This window comes from Falco punctatus (genome assembly GCF_963210335.1).
Source record: "Falco punctatus genome assembly, chromosome: 2".
In the NCBI taxonomy this organism is placed as follows: domain Eukaryota; kingdom Metazoa; phylum Chordata; class Aves; order Falconiformes; family Falconidae; genus Falco; species Falco punctatus.
The window spans coordinates 55715919-55733781 of record NC_137581.1 but is presented as its reverse complement, the minus strand read 5'-3'; the positions used below and the strand labels follow the sequence as shown (position 1 = coordinate 55733781).

The 17863-nt window shown below is 39.0% G+C and overlaps 1 protein-coding gene across 1 annotated transcript in view; it reads left to right on the top strand.

The window, feature by feature from the left end:
* ABCC4 (ATP binding cassette subfamily C member 4 (PEL blood group)) overlaps nucleotides 1-17863 on the top strand; it is a 167568-nt gene that overhangs the window by 141012 nt on the left and 8693 nt on the right. Inside the window, exons 29-30 of the mRNA XM_080374996.1 lie at nucleotides 2161-2266; nucleotides 17146-17280. Of these exons, the coding sequence (XP_080231122.1) occupies nucleotides 2161-2266; nucleotides 17146-17280 (241 nt within the window). The remainder of the gene's footprint in view (nucleotides 1-2160; nucleotides 2267-17145; nucleotides 17281-17863) is intronic.

The window sequence follows — 17863 nt, the reverse complement described above, 5'->3', positions numbered from 1 at the left end:
TGTCTAAAAATAATAATTTGTCAGAGGAAGGCATGTTGCATGAATCTTTGGTGTATTTGATTTGATTTTCCAGTTACTTTTAACAATTTGAAGAATTAAGTCTTTGCAAGCAACTGATTGAAGCCAGCACGGCTGCCTAAATATACCAGTTTATCCAGATATCTCCTTTGTCTTGTTTTAGATTTATCTACAGCATTTATTATTCTCCAGTCATATATGAAAGTTCAATTTCATATTTTAATAGAAATCCTGGAAATGAGACCCGTGCTTTCAAGTGCCTGACTTCCAGGCTGGAACTTCCTTGGTCCAACTAACCACAGTATATTTTGAGTTCTTTGTGTCTTCCTTCGCTCTTGGATGACAATTTTAGTTTCTGTACCTTTACCTTATTCTCCATTGTTGCCGCTCATAGCTTTTTTTGAAAGTTGATGGGCCATATGTGAGTATTCTGATGGCCTGGCTTTGAGCCCAGGTTGGGAGCCAAGGCTTCCCGTGCAATGTGGGCTGTCAGGTGCCTCTAGAGGCCATTCATCACCTGATGGCTGCCTGATTTAGTGCTCCGATTCACCTTCTAGCCATGCCTTTCCCCTTTCATTGACTCAAGAGAGGACTGTATAGATTTTCACATTTTAGCCTCACTGGTATGCCCTAAGTTAGGTGGTGTCAATGCTTCACTTGTACAGTTAGTTACGTGAATAATCTCTAGTTTTATGGGTATTGCATCTCTTTTGCCTTACTGCTTGCTTATACATCTAAAGAACATCTTAGCGTCTTAGGTATCTTACAGTATAACTGCATTTCCTCTTCACAGTTCTTAGCCTTATATGTAACAGTTACCACTTCAGCCCTGTACTCTAGTATCTGTGCTCTAAGTTTTCATTCTTTACAAGTCTTACGTGTCCTCCTGATGTCCTCTTCTTAGGTGGTTAGTTCATATGGTAGGTCGAGGCTGTTAACTTGAAAGCTTTTATCCCTTTCCTTGGGTTGTGCTTTTAGTTTATGGAATGTGCCAAGTTTTCTTTTTCCTGTATTCAAGTCCTTGACCTACTCCAGTCCTAGTTTTAGTTTACCAACCACCTCCTTTATTTAATCCCCTTTTGCAGTTGAAGTCAAGAACCTTAGTGTTGTGGTTTGACCCCGCCCAGCAACTAAAAAAGCCACTCACTCATTCCCCCCAACCTGGGTGGGATGGGGGAGAGAATCAGAAGAGTAAAAGTGAGAAAACTCACGGGTTGAGATGAAGACAGTTTAATAAGTAAAGCAAAAGCCATGCACAGAAGCAAATCACAACAGAGGTATTCATTCCCTACTTCCCATCGGCAGCCACCCCCGGGACAGCAGGGCTCCATCATGCGTTACGGTTACTCAGGAAGACAAACGCCATCGCTCTGAACATCCCCCCTTCCTCCTTCCCCCAGCTGTATACGCTGAGCATGACACCACATGGTATGGGATGTCCCTTTGGTCAGTTGGGGTCAGCTGTCCTGGCTGTGCCCCCTCCCAGCTTCTTGTGCCCCCCCCAGCCAGCTCACTGGTGGGGTGCGGTGAGGAGCAGAAAAGGCCCTGGCTCTGTGTCAGCACTGCTCAGCAGTAACAAAAACATCCCTGTGCTACCAGCACTGTTTCCAGCACAAATCCAAAGCATAGCCCCGTACTAGCTACTGTGAGGAAAATTAACTCTATCCCAAGCAAAACCAGCCCGCTTAGTTATAGACTGTCTTGTGTTCACTCTTCACTTTACTTACAATGAAGGGTATTTACTTCATCAACTTTTATTCACTGTTTGTACAAACTAAAGCCTGAAAGAAAATAGCATTGATTTTTTTAATGGTGTAGAAATCTGTAGGAATATTTGACTCTGCAGAATTTTCCCCTTTCTCTAATCAAAGCCTGAGAAATTAGTCTCCTGAAATGAAACCTGTGCTCTGCTTTCAGGAAGAAACTCTTTCCTCCTCAGGTATTAGAGAAGAGATTTTGGAGTATGTTTCATGATATGCCTCCAAGTTATCTAATATAACGAGAGGAAGAAGCACTGTAATGACTTCATAAGCATATTTCCTGCTGTACAATCATGTTTGATGAAGTTATAAAACCTGCCTGCCATTCAGTTATCTGTGCAAACATCTTATTTTTGTCTGCATTGCTCTTGCTGTGTTTCAGAACGGATGAATTCATTCAAAAGACGATCCGTGAAAAGTTTGCTCACTGCACAGTGTTGACCATTGCACACCGCTTGAACACCATTATTGACAGTGATAGGATTATGGTAAGACATAACTGCTTAAAATTCTTCACCCCTTTTTTTTTTTTTTCCCCCTTAAGAAGAATAAGGCTGTTAGCTTGCTTTTCTTAATTTTGATCCAAAAATGGACAAAGATTTAAGTCATACTGTAGACTTATCCTAGTTAACTTAGTTATCCTAGTTACTGTGATTGGCAACTCAAAAAACTGTAGAAGTAATGACCTGAAAAGACTTCTTACATTGTCTGGCCCTGCGGTTTCCAGTCTGTGAGGCATGAACTCATTGCAGGTGAGGCACAGCAGCAGACCTGAGCAAATAAACTCTGCCAGCACTAGGAGCCTGTGAAGACACACCCAAGAGGCTCTGGCTAGAGTCAGATGGATTCAGTCAGGTTTATTAATTCAGTCTTGGTGGGCTGAGGGAGGCAGTGACAGTAGTTACCAGTGTGGGATGTGTGAGGAGGAAGTGGTAGAGGTTCTGGGGTAGAGACATGGAGGTAAGGAGACAGCAGCTGCTGTGGGGCAAGGGTGGTGGTGGGAGAAGTGGAACTAGACAGGCAAGGTAATGAACATGACCAGCTATCCAAAGCAAGGTTCAAACAGAAAAGATGAAGCACTACCAATCCAGCAGCCTCTGCCATTTTTGTTCCGAAAGAGCAGGGATGTACTCTGCCACTGTGAAGTACCCATTCTGCCATCTTGTCTGCCCCACAGTGCATTGCACACACATAGAAATTAGGAAATACTTGCTGGTTATTTTCGTAAAGGCAATGGTCGTCTTTGGGCTTTCAGAAAATTGGACTGGTTTGTGTCCTTGAAATGATGTGCAGCCTTCGGTTTTGCAATTTTCTGCAGTAGGAACAGGAGCCCTTTGCAAACGTTTTCTTCACAGCCAGTTAACGAAGGAACTGATGTAGTGGGCAGACCATGTTGTAAGTGGAACTCAAATTTATCTGGGCTTCAAGCAGAAATTACCTTTCACCTCAGTCGTACCATAAAAGACATACTTTCTTCAACTTTCATTTTGTGAAAGTGAAGAATGTTAATTCTTTCCGTATTTTTTTTACTGGTTGTTCAAAACATTTTAAAATCTGTAATGGAATTACAATGGTTGCCTGAAGTACACAAAATAAAACAGTTGGATCTACTAGGGTGAGTGGTGTTCTGAGGAGTAGAATAGATTGTGACCTGAGTAATTATAGTTTACTTACAAAAAGAGAAACCAGCAGAACTGCCATAAGTAGTCATATAATTGCAAGCATTTAACATATAATAAATAAATATTTTCTTCACTGGTGAATACTTCCCCACAGGTCTAATGGATATGTTGGTGTTTTCTACAACTAAAGTGAACAAAAGATTTGTGAGGAAACAACTGTGACCTAATTAATAGCTGTGTGTATTTGTTAGCTGTCCAAAGGGATTTCTGTGGGTTTTGGTTCATTAACAGACATTAACATGTTATGCACAGAATGCTCTTTCCATGAAGATATTTTCTTAGTTTTACCTTTAATATCATGCAGTTGTAATGAAAACTGGACGTTTTACTTACTTTTTTTTGCCAAAAATCATTCAAAGAACAGAAATCACCCTTCTCCCCAAACTGCTCAGTATTATTACCAACTATATAGCTACTCTACTGCATTTCTAGAGTCTGTACAGTATTCTTAACCTTGTTGTTTCAGTTTAGCCACTGTTAAGATTTCTAGTTTCCTAAAGTCCATTTATGTTCATATATTGTCTAATAGTCTTTTGTGAATGCCTTTGACCTCTTTAGAGTCTTAAGGAACAGATTTGCAAGAAGATGTGCCTTTGATTCTGCAGTCATTAGTAACTCTTAAATATTTTTCATCTTTTTACATTGCTCCATTTTGATCTTCTTACAGATTTCTGTGATTTGGGGGGGAGAGAGGAAGGTCAGAAGCGTATAACAAAAAAAAAGGAGGAAACTGACATGTGACCCCTTAACAAACCTGTTTTCTTGAGATCCTTATTCAGTTGTTGATTCTGTTTCTGGACAAATCAGAAATATGATCGCATATTTAGAATGATCAGAGTTATGGCAGGTGTGCTTTTGTTACACTTTTAATTACTTGGTTTGCTCAGGCATGTAACTCCTAGTGGGATTATAGCAGAATTTTGGAAGAATAAGAAAAGTATGTGTCAAAAATGCAAGGAAAAAGAATATCCATTACTTGGTATGATTTAAAACCCTGGTTTTGTTTCTTCTTTAATGGAGACCTTTAGATGGAGTAATGTCTCCATTCATAAGCCATCCCAGATCTCTGTTGTTTGCTATCATGGTAAGCTTGTTAGAAAATGAGAGAACAACAAAGGTGGAACCTGGCAGTTGGAATATTAACAATTGTCTTTTCACAAATAATGAGTGAAGTTATTTTGCAAACAAATTTTGAGCAAACATGTTCAGCACTCTTAATCACAAAAGTCCAAGCCCATTCCTGAACAAGTGTACACAGCCTGAACATAAGGTAGGGTTTGCCTCCCTTCCCATTGAATCAGATTGAAAGGAACCTCAGGAGGTCTCTGGTCTAACCTCTGCTCAGAGCAGGGTCAGCACTAATTTCAGATCGGCTTGCTCGGGGCTGTTTCTAGTTGTGCCTTGGAAACTTTGAAAGATGAGGTTTCCACAGTCTCGCTGGGCAACCTGCCGCAATGCTTGATTATCTGCCATGAAGTCTTCTTTTCCTTATATCTAGTGGAAGCCTCCCTTCAGTTTATGGCAATTGTTTCTTGTTTTCCTAATGTGTATCTCACTAAAGAGCCTGCTTCTGCCTTCTCAGTAACTTCCTTGTAGGTATGGGAAGATTGCTGTGACGTCCCCTGAAGTCATCTGCTCTCCAGGGTGAACAAGCCCTGCTCCAGTCAGCCTCTCCTCACAGGTCAAACACTGCAGTCCACTGACCACTCTGGTGACCATATTTCAAACTTGCTCCAATTTACCTTCATCTTCCTGGTACTGAGGGGTCAAAACTGGTCACTGTATTCCAGATCTGATCTGATGAGCGCTGAATAAAGCAATTCCCTTGATCTGCTCTCCTGTTGATACCCGTGGTCCACTGCTTGACTCCTGTTTCGCTTACTGAACACCAGGACCCCACCTCCTTTTCAGCACAGCTGATGCCCAGGCAGTTACTCCCCAACTGGTACTGATGCAGGGGGTTATTCAATTCCAGATTCAGGGCTTTGCATCTGTCATTGTTGAGTGTCATGAAGTTCATGCCCACCTCTTCCTTTAGCCTGTCTAGATCTAAAGGGGTTTGAATGTCAGCCCTGTCTTAAGCGTATTCTCCAGTTCGGCGTTGTCCACAAGCTTTTGATTTAATTCAATTTAATTGCTGTTTAAAGCAGAACTTCCCAAAAAGAAAATGTTCACCTTTAGCATTAATCCAAACATTTAAAAAAAAAAAAAAAGAAAAAACAGGAAATAATTTTAAGAAAGTCTTGAGAAAATGTCAGGTTGGATGAGTATGGAAATAGGAACTGAACGTGAACTGTTGCATGTCTGCTCACACCCATCATAATAACCGGTTCTATTTTAGAAGAGAAGGAAAGCCTACTGGAAGAGGAAAAAAAGGAAGAACAGAATACATTTTATAGAACTGTAGACAAATCTGGCCTCAGGAGTTGTTTTAATTCTCGTTTGTTCCATTCCCAAAACCATACCTCTGGTTTCATAATCCAGGTCACGCCTTAAGAGTATTTCCATTATATCTATCTTACTGATAAACACATTTTATCAGAACTTCAAACACTTAAAATCATTGAGGGAAGAGCTGTATTGTGTAACGTGATACTCTCTAACCCAATCACCTCAATGAGTAATGCTACATTGCACTTGCATAGGACCTTTCATCTGGAAATTGTAACGCTCTTTACAAACATTAATTAATTAAACTTCAAACACCTGGGTGAGATAGGGAAGTATCCATACAATCTTTGGAACCAAAGTTGGAAAGACTTGTTAAGTCAGACCATCAAATAATACTGCCATAAAATTATAATCCAGCGGTTTTCAGACTTTTTTTTTTTTTCCTCCTTCCCTCTGTGTTGCTCCAGAGTCTCATAGGACACTTTCTCATTCCTTTTTCTTCAATTAGTTTGAGAACCCAAGTTGTAATTCCTCCCATCAGGTGCTAGCAGTACCCGTTTTGGCTCTTTGGCACAGGCAGCCACCCTGTTCCCTGGCGGAAGGGGAGGATGAGATAAATGCTGTAGTTGCCTATTCTGTGATGGCAAATCCTGGTAGAAGCTCAGCTCAGGCTTGCTCCACTGGCACCCTCATTCCACACAGCTTCCCCACCAGCAGAACAGCTGCTTCCCTGTCCTGTCTTCACCTTAGAGGGCAAGGACCTTTTACGTAAATTGCATCTACAGCCAGGAGCAGCCTGGGGCAGCCAAGAGGCACCACTCCCAAGACTTCGAATAAGATCTCATAAAATCCCCATCACCCATTCCTCCCGCTCCTCTCTGCTTCCTTCTCCAGGTCGAGAAATAAATTTTAGAAAGTGTGTTTTTACAGAAGGGAGAACGGAAACATACAGAAATGAAGACTCACCCAGGGACATAGTGGATCAGTAGCAAAATAAGTATATGCATCTGGCAAGAGCCTGATGCGGTTGTTTGCTCTATATGCTATGCCATGGTCTCTATAGGAAAGCCACAGAGCAGTCAAAACTTGTGCATTTTCCAATGACAAGGATGTTTCTCCACAGAGACTTTCCATATCAGTGCAACACTTCTTTGAAATGGAAACTCTTTATGCAAGCAGAACTTGATCTAGTAATTAAAAACTGTCATTCAAATTGGAAGGTTTTGATGAAGAGAAGCATGGGAAGAGATTTGATTTATTTATGGGAAAACCTGTTGTGGTTACATTCTGAAATGACTAATGTTCAGGGTAACAATACAATGTACTTCACAGCCAGACTTGAGTTGTTTTTTTGGTCAATAGAAAATTGCTTCCCACATCTTTCCGGTAAGCCTCCCTCGTTCAGTTGTTCTCATTTTTCTGATATTACATTTACCATGGTGGAACATCTGGGCATCATAAATCAGGCACCATTTTTCATGTATATGTAACCTCAGCAGGGCAATCAGTCCACCAAGAGTAGGTGTAAACGTCTTGAGAGCAAAGGGGAGGCTCTAGAGAGAGGTCCAGGCAGTTTGCATGGTGAAAGGGCAGTCACCTACAGCTAGACAGAAAATGCTATGCAGTAGACAAGGTCTGAGTGCTCGTCTTGCTCTGGAGATCTGGTATCTGACCCAGTACTGCACATCCTTCATCCTTCATTCTTCCAGTTGGAGGTGAAGCACTAGCGTTAATAGAGACCTAAGCAAACATGATAGTAATGGCAGTGCTGCCCTTCCTTAGCATGGGGATGATGACAACGTTCTTCCAGGAAGTGCACAGATCAGTGCTCTACATTGTCCTCTGTCTCGGGTCCGGATGCGTTGCTCCCCATTCCCGGGAAGATGCCATACCCACCAGCATACACAGGGCAGTCAAGTTAAGGCCAGTCTCCACCCTGCCTTGTGAAGCATTGTGCTGCCAGAAATGCAATCATGGAGCTAAAGGGAGAATAAGCATGAGGGAGTCTGAATCCCAGTGAGAAGCAGAGTTCTTGAAGGAGTGGAGGAGCCCCAGCTGCTCTACTGATACCTTCATGTGAGCCTTCACGGCAGTGGCCCAGCTTCAGATGGAGGTGTGGAGAATGTGGGAAAGGTAGTGGTGGTACACTTGAATTAGTATTACTGAGTTAATGCCATAAAAGCTGTGGTCTGTTGGCTCTTATTTTGGTGGCTTTTGTGCCACTTATATAAATATCACTGCTGGAAAACAAATGTGTGTTACAGGAAATCTTAGACATTCAGTTTATCCGTGAGTCACAAGATAAATAAATGTTCAGTCCCAGTTGTAGAACAGTTCTTTGTGAAGACTGGGCGTGTTGCCATTAGTGTTGACTCTCACCTTAAGCAGGTACGTGTAGGACTGTTTCATTGATGGAACCTGCTGTTAGATACAGGCCCTCAAAGCGCATAAGATGTCTAAGAGAGGCCAGTTGGCAAGACCATAAATTTTTGTGGAGCCTGAGATGGCAAAACAAGAAACTTTGTGAAAAAACAGAAGTAATTAGGGCAACATTCAGAGCTGTTGTTCAGTTGTTCAAAATTCTGAAGCAGGAGAACTGCAAGGGTATAAAATGAGTATTGGGTGGGTTTTTTTTGTTTGTTTGGGGGTTTTGTTCTGTAATACAGAGTGGAAAAGGTTTTGACCTTATATTAGCCCAGTATCTGGAATGTGGTGAGATATTATTGCATATTATACTTGTGCTATTGAAGTTTATTCTGTTAAAAGAATGCAATGGGAGCTTAATGGGGTAATGAAAGCCCAATTTTTGAAACTAGGCACCTAATTCTTATAGAAACCTTAAAGTATGTTGTGGATCTGAATCCAGTAATCCACAGTAAAGTTGCTACATTCATATTTCTGCACCTGCTGTCATTACTCAGAAGGAACAAACACTAATAAAAGTCTTTTTTTGACTGAGCCTTTGTCTTGAAAATGTGGCCTAGGGAGTATTAGAACTAAACTTATTATTTTTTATTCAACCTAAGAAAAATCCCATCTGTGCTATGGGACCAAAGTCTTGGGTAAAGAAATGTGAAGATAAGAATACGAAGGATAGTCACAGAAGGAGACCTGCATGTAGCAGAAGATGGAAAATAATGGTGATAGGTGAGATGCTTTGCAGAGGAGAGGTGAAAGAATACTTGGTCTCAGCATACCTGAAGATCAGTATCAGTATGTACACAGCGAAAACATTGCTTGTGTACATGTGTTCTGTGACTGGTGAATTGTCTGGATGTTTAGATTTTCAGGATCCAAACAATCAATTGTGAAAAATTAGGAAATATCACTTAACTATAAGAGCTGACGAAATATTTCAGGGAGACTCTTCGGAGTTTTTGAGCAGTTCCACCAGATCTTGTGTGTGATGAATGCCCAACCTACCTACTTGGCTCTTGACTGTATTGGAGCCCATCTGGCCTACTGATGGAGAGCAAAGGCCCTGGGAACCATTAGGTTTCTCCTTTCATTTGGTAACTCAGGACTTGCAAAGTTTCTGCAAGAGCTGAGCATTTAACAAGTGATTTTTCAGAAATTATCAGTTTTGTTTTGAATCTGAACAAAGGCAATTTTCACTGTTCCCAGATCTTCTGAAACTGAGTTGATGTTTAGCGACGCACAAGGGAGAACCAGATCCTTCCATGTTCCTTCTTGGAATTTAATAATTGAGTTCAACAAATATCAACAGTGAAACATAGTTTTCAAAGCTGAGTAGTTTATACATCTTTACCATTAAAAGAGGATACTATATTGGTGTTTAGCCCAGGTTTTGCGTAAAATACTGAGCTATGTTCAATGGTCGTGCATCAGAGCAAGTGTTATCAGCTGAGATAGTGTCTATGACAGTTGTAAATATCACAGCTGGCCCAGCTGTCTCTAAAATGAGTCAAAATCCCACTGAGCTTGAAAAGATACTAGGATTGTTGATTCTCTTTGCCAGCTTTAAGCCATTACATGTCAGAACATTGACATCTTTGAGGTCTTAAAAGCTGCTCCCACTTCAAGAGGGCTGCCCAGCCAGATTCTTCTTTTGCCTGAGTAAAACAACTAATTATTGAGGCGGTACTTCAGCTGGGAGCATTCAAGTAAAGATCTGGATTTGAATTACTGCAGGAAGTGAAGCCAGTGTCTGATGAACCTTGATTCTGTGAGACATTTGTGTATGAATGTGTTTCCATCAGTATAAGGACAGTTGGATAGTGTTTCTTTAAAGACAACAGTATGGAATCCAGACCATACTAGAAATACTAACACAACACATCTTCAGAGAATTATTTTTTTCTCTCCCAGAAATACTGTATTACTGTTTAAAAGTAAATTAGCACAGCACATGCTGGTGGCTGATGCTTTGAGCAGAGTTTCTGATAAGGTAAAACTGTGCAGGGGCAGCTGAGCCACAAGTTCATTGTCATCAGAAACTGATAAAACCAAGAGACATGCAGAGTCATCTGCAACAATATTCCTTAGCCTCTTGAAATGTATAATGTCCTTGTAGCTTATCTAACTTCCTGAGACCCTCAAAAGTCTTATTAAAGAGTGAGATTTCTTAAACTGAAGTAGTATCTTCTATCACCTCAGGACAACATTTGAGCCATTCTGCAATCCCAGTTGAGAAATGTGGCTTTACAGTGGTGGAAACAGTCATTACTGATTGACCAAGGGTGTTTTGTCAGCATGTACAGCTGTTGGGAAGAACTGGCGTGAGGTCCCTTTATACTCTGTAAGGGAAAGGTTGAACTTGCACTGGAATATCAGACGTTTTGAGGTGAGGAAACTGAACAACACAAGAAACATCTGCAGTGACTGGTTAACAGGCTTCTTTCCTCCAAGATAGAGAAGGAGTTAATATTGAATGATTATCAGTAGAATAAGACTCATTATTGCATACATAATTGATATTTTTTCCCCACAACATTCTAGCCAGCTTACAGTGGCATGCCATCAGATGGAGTAAAACAAGGTATAGATTTTTAAGCTTCTGCAAGAAAAGTAAAGATAACTCATATGTGGATCAATTTACTAGGCAGCATCACATGCTCGGTTTTCCCTAAATTACAGCTCAAGAATAACTTCAGTTTAAAGAAATCCACTATTTCTGGTTACAAAACAAAATGTCTGAAGTTACCTTTTATTTGAAGTAGGAGAAGGTGGACAGGGGGGTACATGTCAAATCCCAGTGACCAGTGGCAGATTTGGCATTGTTACAGCAAAGTTAAGCTCTGCTGAGGTGAAATATTTGGAAAGTCTGAAAATAATAATTCAGATTATAAGAAGGTGTATGCCCAAGTGTGCTCTGCTTTGTACATTACCTGACACCAAATTTGTCCGGAGTTACTGGTAATTTGTGTAGGAACCCTGAAGGAGCTTGGGGAATGCTTAGATGAAACCTAAAGACTGAAAATAAAAAACAAAAAACCCAAAAGACAGCTAAACAAAGCTTCACCACTAAAAATTAAAAAAAAAAAAGGGGGGGGGGGGGGGGCGGGACACAACGTAGAGGGACAGGACGACGACCTTAAAAAGAAAAAAAAAATCACTTTTAAATAGTTCCTGAGTTATATTTGCAGGCTTCTCAATGTTCTTCGATGTTTGCAAACCTGTTTAGATAGGTTGATATTTATAAATGATTCTTTAGAGAAGTATGTACATGTTTCTGATCTGTTTTGACAAACCGTGGTGAGATGGAAGAGACAGAACATGCTTGCATCTGAACTTTATGCCAACTGGAGTGCAGGCTGTTGACTCTTTCCCACAAAGCTATGTATTGTCTCGAGTAAATATATTTCTTATAATATGATGTAACCAGAAGCATCTCCTGAATATTCTCCTCTTCCCAGGACTTTGTTGAAGATCATCTTGATGTATGCTCTCTGAGGAAAACATTGTTCAAAGTTGTACTCCTAGCAGAGTTTTGAACTTTAATAAAAATTTTGTTGTTTGGTGATGTCTTCTCCAAGTCTAAATTAAATCAGATGTATTCCCTAGGAGATAATTTGCTTGAATTATTTTCCTTTTGAATAGGAAATAAAAACATTTATGATCAACTCTTAAATGTCCCATTTCCCCTCTGGCTTTATGGTGAAGATGAACGTGAATAGGAATACTAGTCATTCCTCAATAATAATTGAAATAAATTCCCATGCCCCCCTCCTCTGTTGGTGAACACTTCCAACCTTGGACTGCTTTTTTTTCCTCAGAGTGTTTTATAACTATTGTTCTCTTTGTTTGTCTGCTTTTGTTGCTGAAAGTTAGAAAATGCAGGATTTAGAACTTTCTTTTTTTCTGTCTATGGATAGCCATAACTATATGGTATTTGTTACAGCGTTTTTTAGGGTCCATGTTCTTTCTCTTTCTGTGGCTAGTGACACTTCTTTTACTTACATTAATCCACAAAGAAGATTTTAAATTCACTTACAGAATTGACGTTTGCTTTTCCAAAGTCCTGTGCAACAGAACAATACAGATTAGTTGCAGGAATCATTAGGAAGAAAATCTGCTGTCCTGGTTCTGCTGCCTAGGTCTCTGCTGGAAACTGGCCTATCTTGATGCAGTATCCCCATCATTCATTGTCATTTTTCTCTCTTCTCTTTGTGAAATGGGTCTCTTATTTCTTTTTCACCAATTTATGTTTTTCTTTTTGTCTTCCTTGCTTTTTTGTCATGGTTAATACATTAAACTATGAGGCTATGAAATGGAAATACTGCAAAGTTTGGGGTTCTTTGTGGGGGACCTAGGCAAAGTGGAGATAGATACCCTGGTAAGGGTACAGAAGAGGCCGAACAGACAACTATTTTAGTTGTCTAAAATTAGTTGCAAATCTTATATAAATTTAGTTCAACAACATTTTTGTGGCATTGTCAAATAGTCTTGTGCTAGCTGGAGTTAATATAAACAACACGTTTAAATGGCTAATACTCCATTTTCACGTTTGTGATTGCAATTGGCAAATTATCCAATTCAAATACTACTTTTCTGTTTCTCTGTCCTTCCCTGCCACGTTTTTAATCTCATTCTTCCTATATTATTTTATGCCTCTAAAACAAAGTGCTTTTGAAAATTATGTTGTGTTCTACTCAACATGATGCTTACCATTCTGCAAAAAATCATAGCTGTGATGAGCAGCCATCGCCCCAGACTATTCAATCAGGATGAACCATTAGACGGAATTAGGTGGCATGAGAGGATCTTACTGAAGAAGAATGTAGTATTTGAGCCCTGTTTGAACTTAAGATGTCTGAATAGTGCTGCTTGAGTAAGGATAATTTAGATACTTATAAGTAAAGATCAGTTTCACCTTACACAAGGATGTGAGTAAATTCCTTTGAATAAGAATTTTCCTGCATGCTTTCTTTTGCACGATCACCAGCAGCCAATTTTGTAAATTTTGTACTGTCAGAGTTACTCTTCCACTTGAGAAAATCCTGTTGAAGTCATAAGGATGCGACTACAAATGTAAGAACAGTGCAGGCAAAGCTGCCAGTGCAAGACAGCGGCGAATCTGGCCCTGATTTACGTATGACTACTTTGGGGTTATATAGCTTTTTTGTGTTTCTTTTTATTTTACTCTGGGCTGTCTTAAGTATTTCACAGACAGTTAACTCCCACAGAATGATTATGAGTCTTTATTTGGTTTATTTTACAGAGTCAGACCGAGGAGCTGAAAAGTTGAATGATTTGTCCCCCTCTATCAATATCTGTGTTACAGTCTATAATGAAATCCCAGTCTGATTCAGAGTCACGTGCTCCTGCATGTGTCCTCCATATTCACCCTGCTCACCCAATTTTGCCAGCTACAAGCTTCTCGGGCTTTTCTGTATCAAGTTCCACTGGTGCAACTGCCTTGGAATGCATCTGAGTTCGATTAGGTTACTTTGTGCAGTGATAAGCATTGCATGCAAGTTGATAGAAAATATGTGACTGGTAAACACCCGATTCCACCTTTCCTGAATGATTAGCTGGCTTTTTGAAGTCCTAATGATTTTAATTTGGCTTGGAGTCATTGAGTAAGAATATGCAAAACCTTAGCCAAAGTACCTATTTATTTATTTAAATTTTATCAGCACATATTTCTTCAAAGACGAGTACCTATCTCTTTGTCTAAGCACTTCTTAATAAATGTATAAATATATAAATGTATAACTACCAAGTAAATCAACTTAAATTTTCTCCATTGTCTCATAGATGACAGCAGTTAGTAGAAACAGCATTTTTCCTTGGTGAATAGGTTTTATAGAGTATTGCTGACTTGTAGGAGTGATATGTCTGTTCAGTTTCATTCTTTATTTTTCATTTCAGAATTTTTAAAATGTAACATGACTTGTTTGTTCTGTTTTCATAACACAAGTTTGTTTTAGGTCCCCAAATAAGGATTTGAATAAATTAATGTTTTGTTTAAAATGTGAGTGGAATTTTTCTAGACAGAAGAAGTTTTCTCTCTCAGGTTTTCTCGAGAAGAAAGATTGTCAGTGTTTGTGGTTGTTTCAGATATTTGCAAAATTAATGTTAAAATTCAAATACCTCAGTGATATAATTTTTTTAACAAAACTCTATTTCTCTGCTGTAGTTATGTACTTGTAAGAAACACATTTAATGAACATACTTTTTGTTTTCCTTCCAAAGGAGTGGTTACATAATCTAGTGCTATGCTGAGGAAAACTTTACTTATTCAAGTCACCAGAGATGTCCTGTATTGTGGCACCCCAATTTAATTGTTACGTTGAACTATATCTGTTAAATAATTTTTTTACATTTTTTAAGAAGTTGTCTTTAGCTGTGACATACTGTAGTATATAAAAGATTGCTGTTAAAACCGTATTTGTAATTAATCCTTAAATACTCTGATCAAATGGGATAGGACTAAGTACACTGAAAAATCAACATGTGCGCAGGTGTACCTTTGCAGATGGAATACTGCATCCATTGTATATTAAATGACTATATATTATGCTATGCAACATTACTAATATTTTAAAATTTTTCTATGAGCACTTTCTTCAGCTATATATCAAACGTTATTGGAAATCGGTGGCAGAGGAAAATAGTATAAGCAGAGTTCTCTAAAATACAAGCTTCTGAAAATAGCAAATAACTTTTTTTAGGTTTCTGTGCATACAGTTTATAAAACTATGTGTAATTACGCTGCTGTTGTTGTCTGAGTTATTTTCCATTGAAGTGCCATATACTCAATTGAACCAGATGCAAAAGAGTGGGCACCTTTCCCCTGGTGTTGGGTCCCTGGTATCAAACAAGTCGGCGGTGATCTTGGCAGTGTGTAGTTTTCACACCAGTGCAGGCAAAGGGATCAGCTTGGCTGTCCTACTTCATTGTGGGTTTTGTCATTAATGGGGGTCCAGGCCGCCTGGAGGTCTGCCAAGCCTTTGGCCATCAGCATTTTTGCATTTTCCTTTAATAATAAAGCAGTTTTCCTTTAAGCAGTTGCACAGGCAAAGTGCATGTTGGAAAGTTTCCTCACAGGACTTTGAATTTGTCTCCAAGCTTTTTGGAGCTTCTTCTTTCAAACAGAAGTTTGCAAACTATTTTTGTTATTTTGGAAGTTGTCCCCATAATACCTTTTATTAATTTCTTTCCTGAAATCAACAGCTCCAGTTTTTAGATTTTTTTTTTCTTTTTTTTCTTACAACTATGTACACCACAATTATGGTTTGGGTTATGAGTCCTTGAAGTCCCTCTGTTGTGGCAATATCTTTTTCAATAGCGTGCCATTTTTATTCAGCTTTTTATTTATATAAGGACAAAAATATTTTCTGAACTACTTTGTTTTTTCACATAAATTCTTTTTCTCTTTTTTTTTTTAACTTTACTACTCCTACACATGGACTAAAGTATTGAACTTGTAGACTGATACCCAAATCTCTTTCTTGAGTCAATACCATTAATTTATAAGCCAGTTAAGTATTTGAGTGCATTGCATTTGTCAATATTGACTTTCCCCTGCTATTGTTTCTCATTCTCTTAGGCTATTTAGGTGTATCTGAATCTCCTCTGGTCTAGACTTACCTACTCATATTTGTGTCATTTGCAGGTTTGTCACTTTTCTGATAACTCCTTTTTCTGATGACTAACACATATGTAGCTACAGCATGTGCCAGAATGATGCGATTCCCACCAGTTCCTACCTGTTCAACCTTCCATTAAGAAAAATGCACTGTTTATATCTAATCTCTGTTTTCTGTCCAGGTTCTTGAAAAACTCTTGTCCCTTGTAGCACAGCTATTTAGTTACACCAGATACCTTTCTGGAAATCCATATAAACCATTTCTCCTTTAGTTTTCTTGTGGTGCATTAAGAATTGTACCAGATTTGTGAGGTACAGTTCACTTTTGTTAAAATTGTGGAGAGCAATTTCTGCCTGTGGTCTGTGTCTTCTACTTGTATTTTAATGATTGTTTTACCTGAATTGTTGTCTTATCTCAAAATACATATGCTAGTCTAAAAGTTCCCTGAATGAATTCCATAAGGCTTTGCAATATGGAAATGCAGGTTTGGGTACCATGCAGTCCTTAAATAGAGTCACTGGTATGAGAATTTTTTCTTAGAAGTTCAGTCAGGTTATTCTTAAGTTTTTCTGATATTTTTGGCTATATATATTCTCTGTTACTTACTGACTTAATGCCTTTTTAATTTCTCTGTTGTTTTTTCCTTCTTCCTTCCTCTCTTTTGGGTACTTATGTCCTGGTGGCATCTCGTTGTTTTTTGTTTGGTTTTTTTTTATGTAGAAAGAGTAGGTTCAGGGCTAAGTGTCTTTCTAATACGTAGTTGGTAGAAACTGATGCAAGAAACTGTTTATCTTTTCAGCAACACCCTCATTTTCTTTAATTACATCTTCACCTCCTCTAATCCAAAAGACCTACTTATTCTCCCTTAACCATCTTGGCGGTTATTGCGTGGTTTTTACCCACAGCTGTTTACTTCAGAGCCCGTTTTAGGCCTCTGTTTCTTTCTTACACAATGAATCTTATAATCTGCTTTGTTTAGTTTCACAAACATTGTATTTCCATATTCTGCATAACTTTGCATTGGATTCCTATAGGTGGAATGGCTGTAGGGCACTCTAAAATTGTACAACAGGTCTATAAACTGAAAAAGTGCTATGCTAGTTTGAAGAAGACATGTTTCACTTCCAGGATACAAAATCTTAGCACTTGAAGTGCATACATTCCCCTCTTGCTTATAGTGTCTTAACATTTGGTTTTGAATTTCTTATGTTAATATGTTGGTTTCTGCTGATTTAACAGGTTTTAGATGCAGGAAGACTGAAAGAATACGGTGAACCTTACATTTTGCTGCAAGAGCAAGATGGTTTGTTTTACAAAATGGTGCAACAAGTGGGGAAGACTGAAGCGACTTCTCTGATTGAAACAGCAAAACAGGTAATTTTAGAAGAAGGGATGATTCAGTTTGTTTCTGCAGTTTGTTTATCTAAAGTTAGCATATTCAGTGTCACAGTAAGCCTTCCACTAAAGAATCTGTTGGCTTTGCAAGCCAAAACCATCATTTTCAGTGCTTTTTTTAGTGGAATATACACAGGCTTCCAAATGATAAGTGTATTTATATACCCTGAGTTGAAAGACTGTTTGGATTTCTTGCATCCTTCTGTATGTACACAAAACAGTAAGTGTAAATAATATATGACATACTCACCTGTGCTGGGCATGGATTGTAGAAAAACTTGCTGAAAAACATGTTAGGGCTGCACAGCCCAAAATTTATCTGTTATTTCTATATTTTTAAAAGGGCTCATCCAATTTTAGTTTGAGGTTCAGTACTTGTGCATTATATATAATCTCTGGGGATGTGATCACATTCTTGTACCCTTGCTTAGTTCTGCACATAGGATGAGCAGGGCTCAATTAAGAAGCAGCTGTTGAATGTTTTGTTGCCTCCTTGTTCCCTACAAGGCTCTGTGCCTGATTTACTGCTTACTATTCAAATCCTACTCTGAGTACAGAATTA